The sequence below is a fragment of the Poeciliopsis prolifica genome, unplaced genomic scaffold, assembly GCF_027474105.1.
Source record: "Poeciliopsis prolifica strain line A6 unplaced genomic scaffold, Auburn_PproV2 SCAFFOLD154, whole genome shotgun sequence".
Classification (NCBI taxonomy): domain Eukaryota; kingdom Metazoa; phylum Chordata; class Actinopteri; order Cyprinodontiformes; family Poeciliidae; genus Poeciliopsis; species Poeciliopsis prolifica.
Window position 1 is genome coordinate 59562 of NW_026562529.1, and position 26674 is coordinate 86235.

Consider the following 26674-nt stretch of genomic DNA (forward strand, 5'->3'; position numbering starts at 1 on the left):
TTCTGCCGTTCCAGGGCCGGTTCTAGCCATAGGTATATGAGGGGCGTCGTTATGCATACATATTAGAGGTTGATAAACGTCATATATTTTAAGGTGGACTATAAAAATGATGAAAGTCGAGTAGATGTCGATTCCTCGCAGTGATAGAAACATAAAGTCCCTCCACTGGCTCCCTGTAGCTCAAAGAATAGATTTTAAAATGAAATGTCTTGCTGCTGAAATGAGCTAATCAAATAAAATGTAATTGATTGATTGATTGATTGATTGATTGATAAGCGAAAATTCTTGACATCAACTTACAGGCTGTATTATATCCACAGCAAATATTGACAAAAAACGCTTTAAGTCGATTACACAGGAATAAATGTACAAGAAACAGAACATTATCCCAGACTTCTTCGTCAGCCGCGAATTAAAGTCTGAAAAGTTTCAAAAGTCAGCTGTGACTTTGAAGGACGGCTCCCTATGATCTCACCTGATATGATATAATAGCTGCATATATAGAAGCCAAATGATGACACTGACCAGCGACACAATGATGCTTTTGGAACATCACAAACAAACTTCTTATGAATGGATCCTGGGTTCTTCTGAGGGGCCCTGGCCCCCCTGGGCCCCAGCTATAGCCGGCCCTGTGTCGGTCCAAAGAGAGGTTCTCCGGGATCAGAACCCACCCTGACATCGTGCACCGGCTGCAGAGTGAAACACTGTGTTCACTAACGGAACCTGAACACATCGGAACCGGAGGTTCGGAGTTCTGCTGGACTCTGCGGGAGTTCTGGGTCCATGAAACCAACGACATTCAGCTAAACAAAACCAAACAGACCCGAAAAGTTCTGAAAATACCCTCCGAACCCAGGAGAATCCAAAGGCCCCAGAACCACAAGCGGGATCGAACTTCATACAAAAACTTCTGGTTCCCCTGAACTCACCAATAACGCCATAAACACTCCCCGCCGAACCGGAACCACTTCCGGCAGGACCTCCAGCTGGTACCGGGCTGAACTGGTCCCCTGAAAAACTCTTCTCCAGGTTCGGTTCTGTGGTTCTGGTCCCGACTGGGAAAATCTCTCAGCTGTTTCCGGTCGGAGTTTCTGCTGGTGCTGCCTTCACTGACGGCTCGGATTATTAACTACTTTCCTCTGAACATTCGCTCAACAGTTCTGACCACCCTTCATCAGAACCAAGCCATCATCATCATCATCATCATCATCATCATCATCATCATCATCATCATCATCATCATCATCATCATCCCCAGCAGCAGAAGCTGCGCTTCATGAGATTGAAAAAAAAGAGAACTAATATGATATTTGCTGCCACCTGGTGGAGGCGAAGGGAAGCCGAGGCATTTATTGATCGGTATTTCTAATCATTATTGAAAATAATAACCGTTTTAAAGCCCTGTGGGGGTTTAAACCTTCAACAGGATAAAACCAGCAGTCAAGGTGAAAAAGGCAACAACAGGCTTCAGCAGAGCTCTGAATGCTTTTCTTTTCATTTCTTTGGAAATCAAATGAACAAACAAATATACATAAATGTATAAACATCTCAGCAGTTACAGCTTCTGGCTCTCAGTCCCAACATCAATGGTCAGGCAGAAGTGAGCTTCAGAGAGCATCTCCTCCGTCTGCCTGCTCTCTAACAGAACCATGGAAATAGAGGCTTGTTCAATTGTGAAGGTCATCATGGTAACTGATCCCAATGAGAACATCGAAATAACTAATGAAAGTTCCCGTGGAAACTTGTCTGCAGCCGATTGTCACTAGAGACGTGAGGACAGACTGAAACTTAATGCACAAACAGGAACGCAGTGAGAGACGGAGACGTGTTGCAGCCTGAAACAAAACAGAACGGTTACGCCCTGTGGACCAGAACCTGTTTCTGGAGGAGCAGAAAGACTCTCTGGATCGGTGTCGATTCAGGAAAAGAACTGGAAGGACCACACCCACTGGAGACGCTCTCTGCTAATTGTTCTGCATAGTGTTGATCAAGTCCAGAGGACTCCAAAGCTGCATCATAGCCGCAGCTGCCCTGGACCAGAGCATCAGAAATCTATCCCAAGTTTATGAATCCATCTCCCTAAAGGGTTGGTTTGCCCCTTCCCTCGTCTTGTCAGGTCCCGTTGATCTGATTGGTGCTTTGATCACCAGCAGCCGGCGGCAGGAAGCCGGGCAGATTTCAGTTTCCGTCCAGGGTTCAAGATGTCTCTGAACTCTGTCTCCAGGCGAACTCCAGGGACTTTGAAGATGGACACAGCTGAAAAACAGCAAATTATACTTTCATTCAAATAATTTGGATTTTCTTCTGTGTATAAGATGTGATGCTGATGTTCCAAGGTCCTGAACATGACCTGCTCAGCGGAGATGCAGCCTCTCCGCTGAGCTCCGATTGTCCTGCAGCACAGCTGACAGCTGGAGGTGCTGCCCCCTGCTGGCTTCAGAGACTGGCCAATCAGAGCACACCTTTACTTGGCCTGTTAGCCAACCCGTTTGCAGGTGGAGCTTATAGTGGCTACATTTAGCAAATCTGAATATAAAATCTCTGCTCCATGGTTCAGGATTACACATTCATCTGAAAAGATTTTTTTTGGCTCATTAGCAGGTGGTGGAATTACCATCTTTGAGGTGCATGATGGGAGCAGGAAGCGTGCTAAAATATGGATGCTGCAAAGCCTCCTGAGCTGAAATCCGTTCTGTCGGAACCAGCCTGAGCATCTTCTGGACCAGGTCATCAGTCTTACAGGAGAGCTGCTCCAACCTGATGCAGAGGATCAGAGACCGAGCAGAAAGCATGTTAGCAGCTCATCCATCCATCATCCATCCATCATCCATCCATCATCCATCCATCATCCATCATCCATCCATCATCCATCCATCCATCCATACATCATCCATCATCCATCCATCCATCATCCATCATCCATCCATCATCCATCCATCCATCCATCATCCATCCATCATCCATCCATCCATCCATCATCATCCATCCATCATCATCCATCATCCATCCATCATCCATCCATCCATCCATCCATCATCCATCCATCATCCATCATCCATCCATCCATCCATCATCCATCCATCCATCATCATCCATCATCCATCATCCATCATCCATCATCCATCATCCATCATCATCATCCATCCATCATCCATCCATCATCCATCCATCCATCATCCATCCATCATCCATCATCCATCCATCCATCCATCATCCATCCATCATCCATCCATCCATCATCCATCCATCATCCATACATACATCCATCCATCATCCATCCAACATCATCCATCCATCATCATCATCCATCCATCATCCATCCATCATCCATCCATCCATCCATCATCCATCCATCATCCATCATCCATCCATCATCCATCCATCATCCATCCATCATCCATCCATCATCCATCCATCCATCATCATCCATCCATCCATCATCATCATCCATCCATCATCCATCATCCATCCATCATCATCCATCCATCATCCATCCATCCATCATCCATCCATCATCCATCCATACATCATCCATCCATCATCCATCCAACCATCATCCATCCATACATCATCCATCCATCATCCATCCATCCATCCATCATCCATCCATCATCCATCCATCATCCATCCATCCATCCATCATCCATCCATCATCCATCCATCATCCATCATCCATCCATACATCATCCATCATCCATCCATCCATCATCCATCATCCATCATCCATCCATCCATCATCATCATCCATCCATCATCCATCCATCATCCATCCATCCATCATCCATCCATCATCCATCATCCATCCATCCATCATCCATCCATCCATCCATCCATCATCCATCCATCATCCATCCATCCATCATCCATCCATACATCATCCATCCATCATCCATCCATCATCCATCCATCCATCATCATCCATCCATCATCCATCCATCCATCCATCATCCATCCATCATCCATCATCCATCATCATCCATCCATCATCCATCATCCATCCATCCATCCATCCATACATCATCCATCCATCATCCATCCATCATCCATCCATCATCCATCCATCCATCATCCATCCATCATCCATCCATCCATCCATACATCATCCATCCATCATCCATCCATCATCCATCCATCCATCATCCATCCATCATCCATCCATCCATCCATACATCATCCATCCATCATCCATCCATCCATCATCATCCATCCATCATCCATCCATCATCCATCCATCCATCATCCATCCATACATCATCCATCCATCATCCATCCATCCATCCATCATCCATCCCATCCATCATCCATCCATCATCCATCCATCCATCATCCATCCATCATCCATCCATCCATCATCCATCCATCCATCATCCATCCATCCATCATCCATCCATCATCCATCCATCCATCATCCATCCATCCATCATCCATCCATCATCCATCCATCATCCATCCATCCATCATCCATCCATCCATCATCCATCCATCCATCATCATCCATCCATCATCCATCATCCATCCATCCATACATCATCCATCATCATCCATCCATCATCCATCCATCCATCATCCATCCATCATCCATCCATCATCATCCATCCATCATCCATCCATCCATCATCATCCATCCATCATCCATCCATCATCCATCCATCATCCATCCATCCATCCATCCATCCATCCATCCATACATCATCCATCATCATCCATCCATCATCCATCCATCCATCCATCCATCCATCCATCCATCATCCATCCATCATCCATCCATCCATCCATACATCATCCATCCATCATCCATCCATCATCCATCCATCATCCATCCATACATCATCCATCCATCATCCATCCATCATCCATCCATCCATCATCCATCCATCCATCCATCATCCATCCATCCATCATCCATCTCATCCATCATCATCCATCCATCATCCATCCATCCATCATCCATCCATCCATCATCATCCATCATCCCATCCATCATCCATCCATCATCCATCCATCATCCATCATCATCCATCCATCCATCCATACATCATCCATCCATCATCCATCCATCATCCATCCATCATCCATCCATCATCCATCCATCCATCCATCATCCATCCATCATCCATCATCCATCCATCCATCATCCATCCATCATCCATCCATCATCCATCCATCATCATCCATCATCCATCCATCATCCATCCATCATCCATCCATCATCCATCCATCATCCATCATCCATCCATCATCATCCATCCATCATCCAACATCATCCATCCATCATCCATCCATCCATCATCCATCCATACATCATCCATCCATCATCCATCCATCATCCATCCATCATCATCCATCCATCCATCATCCATCCATCATCATCCATCCATACATCATCCATCCATCATCCATCCATCCATCCATCATCCATCCATCCATCCCATCCATCAATCCATCCATCATCCATCCATCATCCATCCATCCATCATCCATCATCATCATCCATCCATCCATCATCCATCCATCCACATCCATCCATCCATCATCCATCATCCATCATCCATCATCCATCCATCCATCATCCATCCATCCATCCATCATCCATCCATCATCATCATCCAATCCATCATCCATCCATCCATCCATCATCATCATCATCCATCCATCCATCCATCATCCATCCATCCATCATCCATCCATCCATCCATCATCCATCCATCCATCATCCATCCATCCATCCATCATCCATCCATCCATCATCCATCCATCCATCATCCATCCATCATCCATCCATCCATCATCCATCATCCATCCATCATCCATCCATCCATCATCCATCCATCCATCCATCATCCATCCATCATCCCATCATCCATCCATCCATCCATCCATCCATCATCCATAATCATCCATCATCCATCCATCATCCATCCATCCATCCATCCATCATCCATCCATCATCCATCCATCCATCATCCATCCATCATCCATCCATCCATCCATCCATTAATCATCCATCATCCATCCATCCATCCATCCCATCCATCATCATCCATCCATCATCCATCCATCCATCATCCATCCATTAATCATCCATCATCCATCCATCCATCCATCCATACATCCATCCATCATCCATCCATCATCCATCCATACATCATCCATCCCATCATCCATCCACCCATCCATCCATCATCCATCCATCCATCCATCCATCCATCCATCCATCCATCCATCCATCCATCCATCCATCATCCATCCATCCATCCATCATCCATCCATCCATCCATCCATCCATCATCCATCCATCCATCCATCATCCATCCATCATCCATCCATCCATCCATCCATCCATCCATCATCCATCCATCCATCCATCCATCCATCCATCCATCCATCATCCATCCATCCATCATCCATCCATCCATCCATCATCATCCATCATCCATCCATACATCATCCATCCATCATCCATCCATCCATCCATCATCATCCATCATCATCCATCCATCATCCATCCATACATCCATCCATCCATCATCCATCCATCATCCATACCATCCATCATCCATCCATCCATCATCCATCCATCCATCATCCATCCATCCATTAATCATCCCATCCATCCATCCATCATCCATCCATCCATCCATCCATCATCCATCCATCCATCATCCATCCATCATCCATCCATCCATCCATCCATCATCCATCAATCCATCATCCATCCATCATCCATCCATCCATCCATCCATCATCCATCATACATCATCCATCATCATCCATCATCCATCATCCATCATCCATCATCCATCCATCATCCATCCATCCATCATCCATCCATCATCCATCCATCATCATCCATCCATCATCATCCATCATCCATCATCCATCCATACATCATCCATCCATCATCCATCCATCCATCATCCATCCCATCTGTCCATCATCCATCCATCATCCATCCATCATCATCCATCCATCCATCATCCATCCATCCATCATCCATCCATCCATCATCATCCATCCATCATCCATCCATCCATCATCCATCATCCATCATCCATCCATCATCCATCCATCCATCATCCATCCATCATCCATCCATCCATCATCCATCCATCCATACATCATCCATCCATCATCCATCCATCATCCATCCATCCATCATCCATCCATCATCCATCCATCATCCATCCATCCATCATCCATCCATCATCCATCCATCCATCCATCCATCATCCATCCATCATCCATCCATCATCCATCATCCATCCATCATCCATCATCCATCCATCATCCATCCATCCATCATCCATCCATCATCCATCCATCCATCATCCATCCATCCATCATCCATCCATACATCATCCATCCATCCATCATCCATCCATCCATCATCCATCCATCCATCCATCCATCATCCATCCATCCATCATCCATCCATCATCCATCCATCCATCATCCATCCATCCATCCCATCATCCATCCATCATCCATCCATCCATCATCCATCCATCATCCATCCATCCATCATCCATCCATCCATCATCCATCCATCCATCCATCCATACATCATCCATCCATCATCCATCCATCCATACATCATCCACGTCATCCATCCATCCATCATCCATCCATCATCCATCCATCCATCATCATCCATCCATCATCCATCATCCATCCATCCATCCATCATCCATCCATCATCCATCCATCCATCATCCATCATCCATCCATCCATCCATACATCATCCATCCATCATCCATCCGTCATCCATCCGTCATCCATCCATCCATCATCCATCCATCATCCATCCATCATCCATCCATCCATCATCATCCATCCATCCATCCATCCATCCATCCATCATCCATCCATCATCCATCCATCCATCCATACATCATCCATACATCATCCATCCATCATCCATCCATCCATCCATCATCCATCCATCATCCATCCATCCATCATCCATCCATACATCATCCATCCATCATCCATCCATCATCCATCCATCCATCATCATCCATCCATCCATCATCCATCCATCCATCATCCATCCATCCATTAATCATCCATCATCCATCCATCCATCATCCATCCATCCATCCATCCATCCATCATCCATCCATCCATCATCCATCCATCATCCATCCATCCATCCATCCATCATCCATCAATCCATCATCCATCCATCATCCATCCATCCATCATCCATCCATCCATCCATCCATACATCATCCATCCATCATCCAACCATCATCCATCATCATCCATCATCCATCATCCATCCATCATCCATCCATCCATCATCCATCCATCATCCATCTATCCATCATCCATCCATCATCCATCCATCCATCATCCATCCATACATCATCCATCCATCATCCATCCATCCATCATCCATCCATCCATCCATCCATCATCCATCCATCCATCATCCATCCATCATCCATCCATCATCATCATCCATCCATCCATCATCATCCATCCATCCATCATCCATCCATCATCCATCCATCCATCATCCCCATCCATCATCATCCATCCATCATCCATCCATCATCCATCCATCCATCATCATCCATCATCCATCCATCCATCATCCATCATCCATACATCATCCATCCATCATCCATCCATCATCCATCCATCCATCATCCATCCATCATCCATCCATCATCCATCCATCCATCATCCATCCATCATCCATCCATCCATCCATCCATCATCCATCCATCATCCATCCATCATCCATCATCCATCCATCATCCATCATCCATCCATCATCCATCCATCCATCATCCATCCATCATCCATCCATCCATCATCCATCCATCCATCATCCATCCATACATCATCCATCCATCCATCATCCATCCATCCATCATCCATCCATCCATCCATCCATCATCCATCCATCCATCATCCATCCATCATCCATCCATCCATCATCCATCCATCCATCCATCCATCATCCATCCATCATCCATCCATCCATCATCCATCCATCATCCATCCATCCATCATCCATCATCCATCATCATCCATCATCATCCATCCATACATCATCCATCATCATCCATCCATCCATACATCATCCATCCGTCATCCATCCATCCATCATCCATCCATCATCCATCCATCATCCATCCATCCATCATCATCCATCCATCATCCATCATCCATCCATCCATCATCATCCATCATCATCCATCCATCATCATCCATCATCCCATCCATCCATATATCATCCATCCATCATCCATCCGTCATCCATCCGTCATCCATCCATCATCCATCCATCATCCATCCATCATCCATCCATCCATCATCATCCATCCATCATCCATCATCCATCCATCCATCCATCATCCATCCATCATCCATCCATCCATCCATACATCATCCATACATCATCCATCCATCATCCATCCCATCCATCCATCCATCATCCATCCATCATCCATCCATCATCCATCCATCCATCATCATCCATCCATCATCCATCATCCATCCATCCATCCATCATCCATCCATCATCCATCCATCCATCATCCATCATCCATCATCCATCCATCCATCATCCATCCATCATCCATCCATCCATCATCCATCCATCCATCATCCATCCATCCATCCATCCATCCATCCATCCATACATCATCCATCCATCATCCATCCATCATCCATCCATCATCCATCCATCCATCATCCATCCATCCATCCATCATCCATCATCATCCATCCATCCATCATCCATCCATCCATCCACCCATTAATCATCCATCCATCATCCATCCATCCATCATCCATCCATCATCCATCATCCATCCATCCATCCATCATCCATCCATCATCCATCCATCCATACATCATCCATCCATCATCCATCCATCATCCATCCATCCATCATCCATCCATCATCCATCCATCATCCATCCATCCATCATCCATCCATCATCCATCCATCCATCCATCCATCATCCATCCATCATCCATCCATCATCCATCATCCATCCATCATCATCATCCATCCATCATCCATCCATCCATCATCCATCCATCATCATCCATCCATCATCCATCCATCCATCATCCATCCATACATCATCCATCCATCCATCATCCATCCATCCATCATCCATCCATCCATCATCCATCATCCATCCATCCATCATCCATCCATCATCCATCCATATCATCCATCCATCCATCCATCCATCATCCATCCATCATCCATCCATCCATCATCCATCCATCATCCATCCATCCATCATCCATCCATCCATCATCCATCCATCCATCATCCATCCATACATCATCCATCCATCATCCATCCATACATCATCCGTCATCCATCCATCCATCATCCATCCATCATCCATCCATCATCCATCCATCCATCATCCATCCATCATCCATCATCCATCCATCCATCCATCATCCATCCATCATCCATCCATCCATCATCCATCATCCATCCATCCATCCATATATCATCCATCCATCATCCATCCGTCATCCATCCGTCATCCATCCATCCATCATCCATCCATCATCCATCCATCATCCATCCATCCATCATCATCCATCCCATCATCCATCATCCATCCATCCTCCATCCATCCATCCATCATCCATCCATCCATCCATACATCATCCCACATCATCCATCCATCATCCATCCGTCATCCATCCATCCATCATCCATCCATCATCCATCCATCATCCATCCATCATCATCCATCCATCATCCATCATCCATCCATCCATCCATCATCCATCCATCATCCATCCATCCATCATCCATCATCCATCATCCATCCATCCATCATCCATCCATCATCCATCCATCCATCATCCATCCATCCATCATCCATCCATCCATCATCCATCCATCCATCATCCATCCATACATCATCCATCCATCATCCATCCATCATCCATCCATCATCCATCCATCCATCATCCATCCATCCATCCATCATCCATCCATCATCCATCCATCCATCATCCATCCATCCATCCACCCATTAATCATCCATCCATCATCCATCCATCCATCATCATCCATCCATCATCCATCATCCATCCATCCATCCATCATCATCCATCATCCATCCATCCATCATCCATCCATCCATCCATACATCATCCATCCATCATCCATCCGTCATCCATCCGTCATCCATCCATCCATCATCCATCCATCATCATCCATCCATCATCCATCATCCATCCATCCATCCATCATCCATCCATCATCCATCCATCCATCCATACATCATCCATACATCATCCATCCATCATCCATCCGTCATCCATCCATCCATCATCCATCCATCATCCATCCATCCATCCATCCATCATCATCCATCCATCATCCATCATCCTCCATCCATCCATCATCCATCCATCATCCATCCATCCATCATCCATCCATCATCCATCCGTCATCCATCCGTCATCCATCCATCCATCATCCATCCATCATCCATCCATCCATCATCATCCATCCATCATCCATCATCCTCCATCCATCCATCATCCATCCATCATCCATCCATCCATCATCCATCCATCATCCATCATCCATCCATACATCATCCATCCATCATCCATCCGTCATCCATCCGTCATCCATCCATCCATCATCCATCCATCATCCATCCATCCATCATCATCCATCCATCATCCATCATCCTCCATCCATCCATCATCCATCCATCATCCATCCATCCATCCATCCATCCATCCATACATCATCCATCCATCATCCATCCGTCATCCATCCGTCATCCATCCATCCATCATCCATCATCCATCCATCCATCATCCATCCATCATCCATCCATCCATCATCCATCCATCATCCATCCATCCATCATCCATCCATCATCCATCCATCATCCATCCATCCATCATCATCCATCCATCATCCATCCATCATCCATCATCCATCCATACATCATCCATCCATCATCCATCCATCATCCATCCATCCATCCATCATCCATCCATCATCCATCCATCCATCATCCATCCATCCATCCATCCATTAATCATCCATCCATCATCCATCCATCCATCTTCTAACACCCGTGTCCCTTGTGGGGTCAGAAGGTGCTGGTGCCTCCAACTGTCAACGAACGAGAGGCAGGGTCACCATGGAGAGGTCACCAAGAAATTTGGAGAGACCAGTTAACCTGACAGTCATGTTTTGGACTGTGGGAGTGTGAAGAAGTTTATTCATATTAAATGATGTTCCTTTATGTGTCATATAAATGTAATGTTTTTTGAATCACAGTCAAGGTGTTTTTCTGTGCAGCTGGAAACGATGTACAAACTAATGAACCAAGATGTGTCTACTGCAGTAAGTTTCCAGGGTTGCTGAACTTCCCCAGACAGTTATTTGGGAACTCGCTGTTTTTCCCGTGGCCTTCCCTGCATGGAGATAGAGTGTTTAGTTTTCACCTCCCATAGACATTACAGTGAATGAGCATACAAGGTTTCGTATGTTTTCCTTTGTTTCTTTTGTTTGGTCTTAGAAGATTGAGTCTCTGCCTCGGTAGTAAAGAGAGATGAATAAAGTAACTATGCAACTCTGGGTTCCTCAGAGCGGATCCTAATTTGTGCCTAATGCAGTATATTTCTTGCTCTCCGTCTGCAGATGTATTAAAGATTGTTTTTGCTCCCTAACTTTTGTCTGGATCTCAGTCTCTGAATTGTGCACTTCACAGGAGGAAGCCGGAGAACCGGAGAGAACCCATCATGCAGGGACAACCTGCAGACTCCGTGCAGAAAGAATCGAACCCAGGACACTGCGCCACTGTGCAGAATCTAAACCCAGAATTAGCTTTTATTTAGCAACTTAGCACTACTCTCATCCGGGTCCATTTGGGATGTTTACGCCAAGCAGGCAGCACGGAGAGGCAGTTGGTAGAACTAGGATACCAACTGCCTAGGATCTTTGCAACAATCCTACCCTGAGGAAAAGAAGTTAGCATATTGTCTCCTGGAATGCCAGATTTTCCCCAGGTACTCCAGCTTCCTCCCGCCATGGTCTCTCTAAATCAGCCTTAGCATGCATCATTGTCCTGTCTTTATCTGTGATGGTCCAGACACCTGTCCAGGGTGTCCCCCTCCTCTCACCTATTTCATCTCCCAGGCCCTTGGCCACGCCCCCAAGCCCTAACCCTGAAAGTAGACACACGCAGCCAGTGGTGATTAAACACTTTATCTGCCAAATCTTAGACTTTAGCTTAGGCTTAGCTTTTTTCTCTCTCTGTAGCTCTTGCTGAAGGTGAACACTTTTTTCCTCTGCTCCCTTGCTGCCCTGCCTCCTGTTTTTGTTCTGTCTTTTCCTCTCTTTTTTTGAAGCCTTTCTTGCTCATCCCCAAATCTACAAATGGATCTGGTCAGCTGCTCTCTCAGCGCAATTGATCAAATTTTCTTGAGGAGAAACCTGGACAGAGGACACACCCAGAGGGAAACATCCTGGGTTTATTCATGACAAACAGGATCTCTGTTTGGAGTTGGCGGATACCTGGCATGTCGATAAATTAGTGACGGATTGGGCCGACTAGCGAACACTCAGACTGACATGCTGTGGATCAGAGACGCAAGTTGGATGCGATTCTTGCTGAGACTCGTAGCCGAGCTGCAGACTCTAAAACTCTCTAGCAGGAAGGAATCCATCCTGGAGAAGTTGCTTGTTTCGGTTCAGTTGGACGGCCACACTGATTTGGATGATTGGAATGAGCCGATGGATCGGTGAGACTTTAGGCAGATTGAAATGTAACATCTACCCGACCTAAAGCTTTCTGTATCTGAACTGTGTTCGCCTCGGCTGGCTGGATATCTCAGATCTCCAGGAAGATAAGTGAACATGACGCTCCTGCTCTCCTCGCTCCCTTCTGAAATCGTCCATGTCACTGTGGAGCAGAGCGCTCCCAAGGACTTGCTCCGAGATAATACCATCATATCAGACTGTTGCCTGGGAGAGCGAGCTGCACGGTTTCATGGTCATGCAACAGTAAATGGTTGCACTCCGTGATGTCACCTTTCACTCATGTCTGTTTTATCTCAATGTTGCTACATGTGCTTACTTCCTGATGCATGTCTCTTTGCTCTGTCTTGTTCAGACGTGCTCAATATGTCAATAATAATTGATCGATCGATCATGGAAGGTTTTGAGTTGATCTCAGCAGCAGGTGACAAACTGAACGTGACCAGGAAGCTGAAACCAGCATGTCTTCTGATCACTAAGATCCTTTATTGAAGAAAAAAAATCAACAAAATGTGTTCAAATTAATGACCCAACAAATGTAATAATTTCAGTAATTTTCTTTCAAGGTGCTGCACAATTCTGTGTATTTTAGTTTCATTACCTAAATAAAAAAGGGACTCAAAGACCAACTGACCATCAGAGCAGGAGTTTCAATCAGCAACCACTGCTGTGTTCAAGAGAGCACTTACTAATAATCACTAAATAAATATCAAGCCTGGAAACCTGATATCCTAATGGACTGAATGTTTTTAACTAAGGCAACTGGTGTGCTAAACAACAAAGAGAGTCAAAAGGTCCTCAGGGTTTGATCACCTGTTCAGGTTGACCTGTTGACCTGTTCAGGTTGACCTGTTGACCTGTTCAGGTTGACCTGTTGACCTGTTCAGGTTGACCTGTTGACCTGTTCAGGTTGACCTGTTGACCTGTTCAGGTTGACCTGTTGACCTGTTCAGGTTGACCTGTTGACCTGTGGCGCATTCAGCAGCAGGAGTTTCTGAACCATCAATAAACAGCAAACTTGAACTAATGACCTCGTTTCTGTGTGAGTATAAGTCATTCACAACAAAAATATGACATATTTCATTAAGTAACAAACAAATGGCTTTTCCCAGAATAATTATGTGAAATTAAATGAGTTGTTCAATATTTTTAAAACTAGCTTGCTGCTCAGTGGCGTCTCGCGTTGAGCTCAGAGTCTGAGGATTTTCCTCCATCAAACATGATATTCATTTTCGCCTCTTGTTTAGTGGAAATGTTGATGTTGATGAGACTTTCTCCAAAATGATAACCTTTATAGCTCCACTGTTGAAAATGAGGAGCAACTCACTTCCCTGGATCCTATTGGAGCAAAAACATCTGAACTTCACATGAAGCGCTTTAACCTGACGGAGCTCTGGGGTTCCTCCTAACAGTCTGAAGTCTCTCATTTTGAGGTCAAAGTTCAGATCTACCATGCCTGACTGGCACCTGCTGACTGAGGAACCAGTAACCTGCTCCCAGTGTCAGAATCTCACTGAGGAAGAAACTGCATTAGGTTTTCTATCACTTTATCATATAAATGACTTAAATGATTCCATAATTTATAGTTTCAAAATATGAAGAAAAAAATTCCTTTATTTTTTGATATTTTACTGTAAAGACAATAAACTTTATTCTGGTAGTTTGTTGCCCTTGCAGTCATGACATTGGCTTAGCTTACCTTTTCCAGACATCTCTAAAAAGCTTCGGCCTGCAGTGAATGAAGCACTCTAAGGTGAAAACAGAAATATACGTTAATATGCGGAGGACCTTCAGCATGTCAACGTGGACACATGAGCTCACCTGGTGGTGTGTAATGAGGCAGCAGACTGACCCCAGGCCAGCTGTCCTCTGGGGACGCCCAGAACCTGCAGAAGACCACCAACACACGGCCGCAACAAAACCAAAGCCTTTAAGGTGGCGCTTAAAGTGGATCTGATCAGAACTGGATTCAGACCCGATCGGAACTCGTTGAACTGACCGTCCAGATGTTCTGCAGCTGCTCCAGCTCATCAGAACCTCCTGCGAACGCTGGCGCTCCCTGCAGCATCTCTATGAAGATGCAGCCTGCCCCCCTGATTCATGCAAAGAAACCTTTAGTGATCGATGAGGCGGCGGTGGCGGGGCGGGGCGGTGGCGGGGCGACGGCGGGGGCTGGCGGGGCGGCGGCAGGGCGGCGGGGGGGCGGGGTGATTGCGGCGGCGGAGCAGCGGCGGAACGGTGCTCACCACATGTCCAGGGCCGTAGAATAGTGGACGGATCCCATCAGGACATCGGGGGGCCGATAGCACAGCGTCACCACCTCTGAGGAGAAGTTCTGGGCAGGAATGGACTTGGACCGGGCCAGCCCTGCATCATGGAGTCCCTCAGGGTTAAAAGCCCAGCAGAGGCCTGTGCTTTTTCTAAAAGTGAAAAAACTAAGTATTCTGTGCTACAGTATAAGAAATGAAACGTTGAATTTACTTAACCAAGTTATGTCAATGGGTTCCACTAAACCTGTTTAAGGTTTTATATTTATTTTCAACAAAATCGTTCAAGTAAAAACAAACTCAGCTCAGTAAATTGAGTTTAGGGTTAAGTTTGTTTAACTTAATGCTGAAGATAAATTTCAGATGTCAGTTTGTTCAACATTAAGTTATAATGAAGGTTTATTGGAACCAGTTGACATAACTGAGTCAATTATGTGAAACACTGAAATGACTTCTGTTTTTAATTAGACAAATCTAACTCAGTAAAATATACTTTAGACATCGACATTTAAGACCAGTGAGGTCAAACTGGGTCAAGCAGAAACAATTTCATCACTTTCCTTCAGTGAAACATTTATCATAAAAATAATCATCCGTTTTGCTCCTGGTGTCGTTTTGTGAATTTAAATATTATAGCTTAAACTATTCAATAAGAGCTTCGTTCATGATGAACTGACTGCATAGATCAAGATTTTGACTTCAACGTCTTATTACTAATTTTAGAGCATATTTATTTTCGAACAATCAGTCGAACAAATATTCAAAACTTTCCCTTCAGGTCTGAGTAACATTAACCCTTTACATTCATCAGTGCTTTTAAATGACATCAAGCATTTCTGTCCAAAACTTCACTCCAAGAAATGAAACTTGATGATGCTTGTTTTATGTTCAGATTAATATATAACATTCACTTTTATGCTGAACATAAGCACGTTTCATTGCTGCCACATGACAACATGTGTTAAAACACACCGAAGTCGGCCAGCTTGAGCTCTCCCAGGTAGCTGATGAGCAGGTTGTGGGGCTTCAGGTCTCGGTGCAGGATCCTGCGACTGTGGATGTAGCTGAGGGCTCGCAGCAGCTGGAACATGAAGATCTGTATGGAAGAACAGCATCAGTGCAACATGCAGTTCCTGCAGCGCCCCCTGCTGTGTGTGCACATACCCGCACGTTGTGCGAATGAAGTCCACCGGGGTGCTGCGTCATATACTGGGCCAGATCTGTCTGCTGCAGCAGCAACACAATGATCAGAAAGCTTCAGTCTACCACTCTGGGCGGCACTGCCCCCTGCAGGAAGACAACAGCTACTACACTAACACCAGACAAATACAAGTCAGCGAATCAGAGCTGCTGAGATCCAGAAACATGTCAAACATCTGCTGCCAGCTCTCAACATTTCGCTCAAATCAACAAGGCCTGATTGAGATTGTATCTGCAGCGCCCCTCTGGTCAGACTGGGAACTGCTGCTGAAGGGAGAAGGCCTTCCTCACCACATATTCAAAGACGAAGGTGAGCGTCTCTCTGGTGTGGATGATGTCATGCAGGAGGACGATGTTGGCGTGTTTTCAGATGCTTTAAGAGAGAAGCTGTGCACACGCACACACACACAGGTGAGTGCAAACACAAATGGACTCAGGTGGGTGGTGGACAGATCTCATTGGTCACCTTCTCTGATGGCGGTGAACGGGATCCCCTCGTCTGTCTTCATACGGATCACCTTCAGCGCCACCAGCTGGCCGTTGATCCTAAACAGAAGAAACGAGTTGCAACGAGAACGCGGTGATTTTCTGAAACTGTCGTCTCAGGTGCATGTCTGCTGGTGTGAGGACAATCTGAAATAACATCCGTGATGTCACCAAACATGGACCCTCTGACCTGCTTATGCCCTTGTAGACGGAGGCGAACTCCTTCTCCCAGCTTCTCCAGACTCAGGTACGACCGGGCCGCTCCGAACTCCAGACCCGCTTTCTGAGCACAGTGCAAACGTCAAGCTTCAGTTTCTGAAGAACGTGATGCGGTCCTTACATCACACACGTCATGACATCATCAGCTGACCCAGGTGAAGACTTCCTGCGCAGTCGCTGCTCTTAGCGGGTCACTGTTGCTTCGTCCTCTTGGAGTCCTGAGCCGTCGGACCTGCAGCGTGTGGAACCAGTAAGGCTGAGGTCCAGACGGGTCGGGAGCTTCGGGTCCCACCTGAACACAGACAGAGTTTTCAGGCAGAAAAAAGAGCGAGATGCCAAGATGTCTCCTTCCAGCTGGACGGGTCCAACACAGCTTAGGACAAACCAGGCTCACAAGAAGAGGAAATAAAGCGTATATAGCCCATTGATAAGAACCTTCCTCCTTAAAAGCCACCTTAAAACAATGGATCCACCTTAAAACAATGGTTCCACGTTAAAACAATGGATCCACCTTAAAACAATGGATCCACCTTAAAACAATGGTTCCACGTTAAAACAATGGATCCACCTTAAAACAATGGATCCACCTTAAAACAATGGTTCCACGTTAAAACAATGGATCCACCTTAAAACAATGGTTCCACCTTAAAACAATGGTTCCACGTTTAAACAATGGATCCACCTTAAAAATGGATCCACCTTAAAACAATGGTTCCACGTTAAAACAATGGTTCCACGTTAAAACAATGGATCCACCTTAAAACAATGGATCCACCTTAAAACAATGGTTCCACGTTAAAACAATGGATCCACCTTAAAACAATGGATCCACCTTAAAACAATGGTTCCACGTTAAAACAATGGTTCCACGTTAAAACAATGGATCCACCTTAAAACAATGGATCCACCTTAAAACAATGGTTCCACGTTAAAACAATGGTTCCACCTTAAAACAATGGTTCCACGTTAAAACAATGGTTCCACGTTAAAACAATGGATCCACCTTAAAACAATGGATCCACCTTAAAACAATGGTTCCACCTTAAAACAATGGATCCACCTTAAAACAATGGATCCACCTTAAAACAATGGATCCACCTTAAAACAATGGTTCCACGTTAAAACAATGGATCCACCTTAAAACAATGGTTCCACCTTAAAACAATGGATCCACCTTAAAACAATGGTTCCACCTTAAAACAATGGATCCACCTTAAAACAATGGTTCCACGTTAAAACAATGGTTCCACCTTAAAACAATGGTTCCACGTTAAAACAATGGTTCCACGTTAAAACAATGGATCCACCTTAAAACAATGGATCCACCTTAAAACAATGGTTCCACGTTAAACAATGGATCCACCTTAAAAAATGGTTCCACGTTAAAACAATGGTTCCACGTTAAAACAATGGTTCCACCTTAAAACAATGGTTCCACCTTAAAACAATGGTTCCACCTTAAAACAATGGTTCCACGTTAAAACAATGGATCCACCTTAACATCACCTGTTCATAATGGTGTTAAGTGACACCAAAGTTTCTGAGGCCCAACAGAACCAGAACCTTCAGGGTGAGGAAGTTAGCATTTCATGTGAAGGATGTGGAGGATCTGGACCGGTACCACAGAAGGCGGGATGGAGGTCCAGTTCCTGCAGCTCCTGGGACTGTCCTCCTCCTCCTCTGGTCCTCCATCTTCCTCCTTCTCTTCCTCCTCCTCGCACCAGCAGCAGCTCCTCAGCCAGCCGCCGGCCTCCGTCACGCAGCGGGAAAACTCCTCCATCTTCGCTCCGCTCGACTCATCAGCTGCTTCTTCTAACTCATGAGTCACAAGGATGAGGAGAAGCAAACTCGTCCCATGACCCCCCCTCTCAGGTCCCATGACCCCCCCCTGCCCCCCTCCATCTTGGTCTGGGAACAACAGTCTCCATTCAGTCTGATACGCAGAGATCTGCTGCCCCTGCTGGCTGCTCTGGTCCTAGCAGAGCTCAGCATGACTTCCTAACTCAGGGTCTTAAACTCCGGTCCCGGGGGGCGCAGGATCCGGTCAGGGGGACGTCCCGGGGGGCCCCGGGACCGGAGTTCCTTCAGAGGGGGCAGCAGATCCTTCAGACCGGATCTGCTGCCCCCGGGACCGGAGTTTGAGACCCCTGAGTTAGGAAGTCATGCTGAGCTCTGCTAGGACCAGAGCAGCCAGCAGGGGGCAGGAGATCCTTCAGATGAGCTTCTGGTACAAATCGCTGGACTGAAACGGCTTCATGACCTCCTGGTGTGGGCTCGGTTCTCCAGAACCGTAATGATCTCATTATTCTGTTCAGGTTCTGCAGAGCCTCAGCTAAAGGCTGCAGGACACCGGACCTCCAGGACCGGTTCCTCGGTGAGACCACAGTTCTGACTAAGCACTTTATCAGAACCAGATCCATTCCAGACCGGGTTCTTTACTGTGGACCCGGCTGGTCAGATATGCAGAGATCAATAAATCTGATGATCATTCTGGACCGAACCGGACCAGTTGAAACTAAGTGAAGCATTGGTTCTGGTTCTGAAATGGTCTGTGGCTTTTCTGCAGACATGAATAACATCGGCACATCAGTTTATTTATCAGAACTCTTTATTGGGTCGGAACCGGGCCGATCTCAGGTTCACTCCGCTTTGCTCCTCCTCACGGCTCCAGGCAGCCGGTCCTGCAGCCTGAGGCGGAGACAGCGTCAGGTATCCCCATGGCAACGGTATCCCCATGGCAACGGTAACCAGGCGACGGAGAGCGGACTCACCTCAGCAGAACCTTGTCCAGTTTGGACCGAAGCAGAACCAGCTGCTGATCGATCCGAGTCTGAAATCACAGAGAACGTAGAACCGGGTTAGGGTGGAGGAGGAAGAGGAAGAAGAGGAGGAAGAGGAGGAAGAGGAAGAAGAGGAGGAAGAGGAGGAAGAGGAAGAAGAGGAGGAAGAGGAAGAAGAGGAGGAAGAGGAAGAAGAGGAGGAAGAGGAGGAAGAGGAAGAAGAGGAGGAAGAGGAAGAAGAGGAAGAAGAGGAGGAAGAGGAAGAGGAGGAAGAGAAGAAGAGGAGGAAGAGGAAGAAGAGGAGGAAGAGGAGGAAGAGGAAGAAGAGGAAGAAGAGGAGGAAGAGGAAGAAGAGGAAGAAGAGGAGGAAGAGGAAGAAGAGGAGGAAGAGGAAGAAGAGGAGGAAGAGGAAGAGGAGGAAGAGGAAGAAGAGGAAGAAGAGGAAGAAGAGGAGGAAGAGGAAGAAGAGGAGGAAGAGGAGGAAGAGGAAGAAAGAGAAGAGGAAGAAGAGGAGGAAGAGGAAGAAGAGGAGGAAGAGGAAGAAGAGGAGGAAGAGGAAGAAGAGGAGGAAGAGGAGGAAGAGGAAGAAGAGGAAGAAGAGGAAGAAGAGGAGGAAGAGGAAGAAAGAGGAGGAAGAGGAGGAAGAGGAAGAAGAGGAAGAAGAGGAGGAAGAGGAAGAAGAGGAAGAAGAGGAGGAAGAGGAAGAAGAGGAAGAGAGGAAGAGGAAGAAGAGAAGAAGAGGAGGAAGAGGAAGAAGAGGAGGAAGAGGAAGAAGAGGAGGAAGAGGAGAAGAGGAAGAAGAGGAAGAAGAGGAGGAAGAGGAAGAAGAGGAAGAAGAGAAAGAAGAGGAGGAAGAGGAAGAAGAGGAGGAAGAGGAAGAAGAGGAGGAAGAGGAGGAAGAGGAAGAAGAGGAGGAAGAGGAAGAAGAGGAAGAAGAGGAGAAGAGGAGGAAGAGGAAGAAGAGGAAGAAGAGGAGGAAGAGGAAGAAGAGGAGGAAGAGGAAGAAGAGGAAGAAGAGGAGGAAGGAAGAAGAGGAGGAAGAGAAGAAGAGGAGGAAGAGGAGGAAGAGGAAGAAGAGGAGGAAGAGGAAGAAGAGGAAGAAGAGGAGGAAGAGGAAGAAGAGGAGGAAAAGGAAGAAGAGGAGGAAGAGGAAGAAGAGGAGGAAGAGGAGGAAGAGGAAGAAGAGGAAGAAAGGAAGAAGAGGAGGAAGAGGAAGAAGAGGAGGAAGAGGAGGAAGAGGAAGAAGAGGAAGAAGAGGAAGAAGAGGAGGAAGAGGAAGAAGAGGAGGAAGAGGAGGAAGAGGAAGAAGAGGAAGAAGAGGAGGAAGAGGAAGAAGAGGAGGAAGAGGAAGAAGAGGAGGAAGAGGAGGAAGAGGAAGAAGAGGAAGAAGAGGAGGAAGAGGAGAAGAGGAGGAAGAGGAAGAAGAGGAAGAAGAGGAAGAAGAGGAGGAAGAGGAGGAAGAGGAAGAAGAGGAAGAAGAGGAGGAAGAGGAAGAAGAGGAGGAAGAGGAAGAAGAGGAGGAAGAGGAGGAAGAGGAAGAAGAGGAGGAAGAGGAAGAAGAGGAGGAAGAGGAAGAAGAGGAAGAAGAGAGGAAGGGAAGAAGAGGAAGAAGAGGAAGAAGAGGAGGAAGAGGAGGAAGAGGAAGAAGAGGAAGAAGAGGAGGAAGAGGAAGAAGAGGAGGAAGAGGAAGAAGAGGAGGAAGAGGAGGAAGAGGAAGAAGAGGAGGAAGAGGAAGAAGAGGAGAAGAGGAGGAAGAGGAAGAAGAGGAGGAAGAGGAAGAAGAGGAAGAAGAGGAGGAAGAGGAGGAAGAGGAAGAAGAGGAAGAAGAGGAGGAAGAGGAGGAAGAGGAAGAAGAGGAGGAAGAGGAGAAGAGGAAGAAGAGGAAGAAGAGGAGGAAGAGGAAGAAGAGGAAGAAGAGGAAGAAGAGGAGGAAGAGGAGGAAGAGGAGAAGAGGAAGAAGAGGAAGAAGAGGAGGAAGAGAAGAAGAGGAGGAAGAGGAAGAAGAGGAGGAAGAGGAAGAAGAGGAAGAAGAGGAGGAAGAGGAAGAAGAGAAGGAAGAGGAAGAAGAGGAGGAAGAGGAGGAAGAGGAAGAAGAGGAAGAAGAGGAGGAAGAGGAAGAAGAGGAGGAAGAGGAGGAAGAGGAAGAAGAGGAAGAAGAGGAGAAGAGGAAGAAGAGGAAGAAGAGGAGGAAGAGGAAGAAGAGGAGGAAGAGGAGGAAGAGGAAGAAGAGGAAGAGAAGAGGAAGAAGAGGAGAAGAGGAAGAAGAGGAGGAAGAGGAAGAAGAGGAGGAAGAGGAAGAAAGAAGGAAGAGGAAGAAGAGGAGGAAGAGGAGGAAGAGGAAGAAGAGGAGGAAGAGGAGGAAGAGGAAGAAGAGGAAGAAGAGGAGGAAGAGGAAGAAGAGAAGAAGAGGAGGAAGAGGAGGAAGAGGAAGAAGAGGAGGAAGAGGAGGAAGAGGAAGAAGAGGAAGAAGAGGAAAAGAGGAAGAAGAGGAGGAAGAGGAAGAAGAGGAGGAAGAGGAGGAAGAGGAAGAAGAGGAGGAAGAGGAAGAAGAGAAGAAGAGGAAGAAGAGGAGAAGAGGAGGAAGAGGAAGAAGAGGAGGAAGAGGAAGAAGAGGAGGAAGAGGAAGAGAGGAGGAAGAGGAAGAAGAGAGGAAGAAGAATAGGAGGAAGAGGAAGAAGAGGAGGAAGAGGAAGAAGAGGACGAAGAGGAAGAATAGGAGGAAGAGGAAGAAGAGAAGGAAGAGGAAGAAGAGGAGGAAGAGGAAGAAGAGGAGGAAGAGGAAGAAGAGGAAGAAGAGGAAGAAGAGGAGGAAGAGGAAGAAGAGGAGGAAGAGGAGGAAGAGGAAGAAGAGGAAGAAGAGGAGGAAGAGGAAGAAGAGGAGGAAAAGGAAGATAGGAGGAAGAGGAAGAAGAGGAAGAGGAAGAAGAGGAGGAAGAGGAAGAAGAGGAGGAAGAGGAAGAGAGGAGGAAGAGAAGAAGAGGAGGAAGAGGAAGAAAGAAGAAGAGGAAGAGAGGAGAAGAGGAAGAAGAGGAGGAAGAGGAAGAAGAGGAGGAAGAGGAAGAAGAGGAGGAAGAGGAAGAAGAGGAGGAAAAGGAAGAATAGGAGGAAGAGGAAGAAGAGGAGGAAGAGGAAGAAGAGGAAGAAGAGGAGGAAGAGGAAGAAGAGAAGAAGAGGAAGAAGAGAGGAAGAGGAGGAAGAGGAAGAAGAGGAGGAAGAGGAAGAAGAGGAGGAAGAGGAAGAAGAGAAGGAAGAGGAAGAAGAGGAAGGAAGAGGAAGAAGAGGAGGAAGAGGAAGAAGAGGAGGAAGAGGAAGAAGAGGAGGAAGAGGAAGAAGAGGAGGAAGAGGAAGAAGAGGAGGAAGAGGAAGAAGAGGAGGAAGAGGAGGAAGAGGAAGAAGAGGAAGAAGAGGAGGAAGAGGAAGAAGAGAAGGAAGAGGAAGAAGAGAGGAAGAGGAGGAAGAGGAAGAAGAGGAGGAAGAGGAAGAAGAGGAGGAAGAGGAAGAAGAGGAGGAAGAGGAAGAAGAGGAGGAAGAGGAAGAAGGAGGAAGAGAAGAAGAGGAGGAAGAGGAAGAAGAGGAGGAAGAGGAAGAAGAGGAAGAGGAAGAAGAGGAGGAAGAGGAAGAAGAGGAGGAAGAGGAAGAAGAGGAGGAAGAGGAAGAAGAGGAGAAGAGGAAGAAGAGGAGGAAGAGGAAGAAGAGGAGGAAAAAGGAAGAATAGAGGAAGAGGAAGAGAGAGGAAGAGGAAGAAGAGGAGGAAGAGGAAGAAGAGGACGAAGAGGAAGAAGAGGAGGAAGAGGAAGAAGAGGAGGAAGAGGAAGAAGAGGACGAAGAGGAAGAAGAGGAGGAAGAGGAAGAAGAGGAAGAAGAGGAGGAAGAGGAGAAGAGGAAGAGGAAGAAGAAGAGGAAGAGGAAGAAGAGGAGGAAGAGGAAGAATAGGAGGAAGAGGAGGAAGAGGAAGAAGAGGAGGAAGAGGAGGAAGAGGAAGAAGAGGAAGAGGAGAAGAGGAAGAAGAGGAAGAAGAGGAGGAAGAGGAAGAAGAGGAGGAGGAGGAAGAGGAAGAAGAGGAAGAGGAGGAAGAGGAAGTACCTTCTTCTTCTGGTACATCAGCGGCGCGGTGAAGAAAACAACATCAGCTGCAAACAACAATAAGCAGAACTGAGGAACGACCATATTAGAAGAACAAGGTGGAGCCAGTGGGTGGAGCCAGTGGGTGGAGCCGCGATTCAGCGCCTCTAGTGGTGACTGTGAGTATTACAGTAGGAGTTTGATCAGCAGATGGACCAGAACCAGAACCAGAACCACTCACCCAGGATCAGAACAGTGACGCCGTTGAACAACGCGCCGACGTACGTCATCAGCCACATGATGGCCGCCATCTGCAACAGAACCAGAACCCATCTGGGACCGGGTCACTGAACCGGATCCTGCCCTCTGACCGGATCCTGCCCTCTGACCTTTAGCGAGTCCACCAGGTCCTCCACCAGCAGCAGCCTCCTGGTCTGGACGCTCAGCCAGTTCAGGCGGTTCCGGCACCGCTCAGCCAGCTGCCGGGCCGACTCCGCGGAAACAGAGATGTCCCGGTCCAGCTGAGACCTGGCAGAGGACGGGGCACGGGGTTAAAGGTCAGGGAGCCCGGAGGCCAGGCGGCTCCGTCGCCTACCTGAAGGGGTGACCTTCGTGGGACTTCTGGACCGCCTGGATCAGGGATTTATAAACCCTGTTGGCAGGAAGCAGTCGTCATGACATCATGGTGATGTGATGGGGTTAGGGTTAGGGGTTAAAGGTTAGGGTTCCCGTCAGCTGGACTCCACCCACCTGAAGGTGATGGTGACGCAGAGACAGGCCAGCAACAGGTAGGACACCGCGCTGATGACCGACAGCGTCGCCATGCCAACAAGGACAATCAGAGACGAGAGGAACGCCGCCGAGGACTTCCTGGGTTCCCTCCAATAGGCGAGCTGCAAGGCTGGAGAGAACCTGGTTCTGATCAGATCCGGTCCGGTTCTGGTCCAGCACAACAGTTTCATCTCCAAACACATAATCCAGAATATGACGTCTGAACAAGTCCAGAACCCGAATACGATCTCATCCTGACTGCCGTCCCGTTGGACTCGCTTATGAAAACTGGTTCTGAACAAGTCCAGAACCAACAGAACCTGCAAATCAGACCCAGGTTGATGGACCGGTTCTGACCCATCTCCTCTCTGGGGACTCCACATGACAAACCGCAGAACCAAGACAGAAATGTTGTACAACCGACCTGCAGACCTACCAGAACCTCCAGGACCCGGTGGGTCGGGAACAACCAGCCTCTGTTCTCAGCGCTGATCCGATCAGGTGACCGACGCCACACAGCAGATTAGCAGGTCCCAGGTCCAGTTGGAGGTTCTGTTAGGTCTCTAACAGCAGCTCGGTTCTGTTGCAGGCTGAGGTTCTGCAGTTCTACCCTGGATTTGTCTCAGTTTAAGGTTCTGTACTGGTTTAACTGGGCATTCAGAGTGGATTAGTGACAGCCAATCAGCTTACTGGGGACAGCTAGTTTCCAGGGCAACCACACAGCAATAGGTGTTCAGGTGCGTCTTACCTGCCTGAAAGAGATCCATGGGTGATGAAGAGTCCTCCATCTTCTTCTTCTGGAGCTTCACAGACTCCAACAAGACTTTAACAGCTCAGGGGCGGGGCTTCAGTCCCATGTCTCATATGATTGGTGGCTGAGGGGGCGGGGCTTCAGTCCCATGTCTCAGTATGATTGGTGGCTGAGGGGGGCGGGGCTTCAGTCCCATTACTCAGTATGATTGGTGGCTGAGGGGCGGGGCTTCAGTCTCATTACTCAGTATGATTGGTGGCTGAGGGGGCGGGGCTTCAGTCCCATTACTCAGTATGATTGGTGGCTGAGGGGGCGGGGCTTCAGTCCCATTACTCAGTATGATTGGTG

The 26674-nt window shown here is 47.0% G+C and overlaps 2 protein-coding genes across 3 annotated transcripts; both read right to left on the bottom strand.

Moving 5' to 3' along the window:
* Positions 1-1295: 1295 nt before the first annotated feature.
* Positions 1296-19822, bottom strand: cdk15 (cyclin-dependent kinase 15). Its single transcript, XM_055025655.1, is given in 16 exon segments — positions 1296-2259; positions 2618-2760; positions 15490-15539; positions 15616-15661; positions 15663-15676; positions 15790-15883; positions 16037-16157; positions 17030-17153; positions 17222-17284; positions 17549-17623; positions 17625-17644; positions 17724-17803; positions 17934-17963; positions 17965-18026; positions 18114-18254; positions 19584-19822. Coding segments are annotated over 16 exon segments (1335 nt in total). The 5' UTR covers positions 19743-19822; the 3' UTR covers positions 1296-2146.
* A 730-nt stretch (positions 19823-20552) lies between these two features.
* Positions 20553-26422, bottom strand: LOC129356047 (reticulon-3-like). Of its 2 annotated transcripts, XM_055025662.1 has the most exons (8): positions 26324-26422; positions 25555-25705; positions 25400-25456; positions 25194-25332; positions 25046-25115; positions 24826-24872; positions 20734-20792; positions 20553-20650 (listed from the first exon to the last, which is right to left on the bottom strand). In XM_055025662.1, exons 1-8 carry the CDS (start codon positions 26361-26363, stop codon positions 20602-20604), a joined length of 612 nt encoding a protein of 203 aa, XP_054881637.1. In that variant the 5' UTR covers positions 26364-26422; the 3' UTR covers positions 20553-20601. The 2 variants fall into 2 exon arrangements, with proteins under 2 accessions (XP_054881637.1, XP_054881636.1); XM_055025661.1 differs by having other exon boundaries at positions 25555-26409.
* Positions 26423-26674: the final 252 nt, after the last annotated feature.

Coding starts and splice junctions, on each gene's coding strand:
- LOC129356047 (XM_055025661.1), bottom strand. CDS start 25,958: ATGTGGAGTCCCCAGAGAGGAGATGGGTCAGAACCGGTCCATCAACCT. Junction 25,116..25,193: donor ACCTGGTGGACTCGCTAAAG/GTCAGAGGGCAG, acceptor GTTCTGTTGCAG/ATGGCGGCCATCATGTGGCT. Junction 20,793..24,825: donor TGATGTACCAGAAGAAGAAG/GTACTTCCTCTT, acceptor CTGTGATTTCAG/ACTCGGATCGATCAGCAGCT.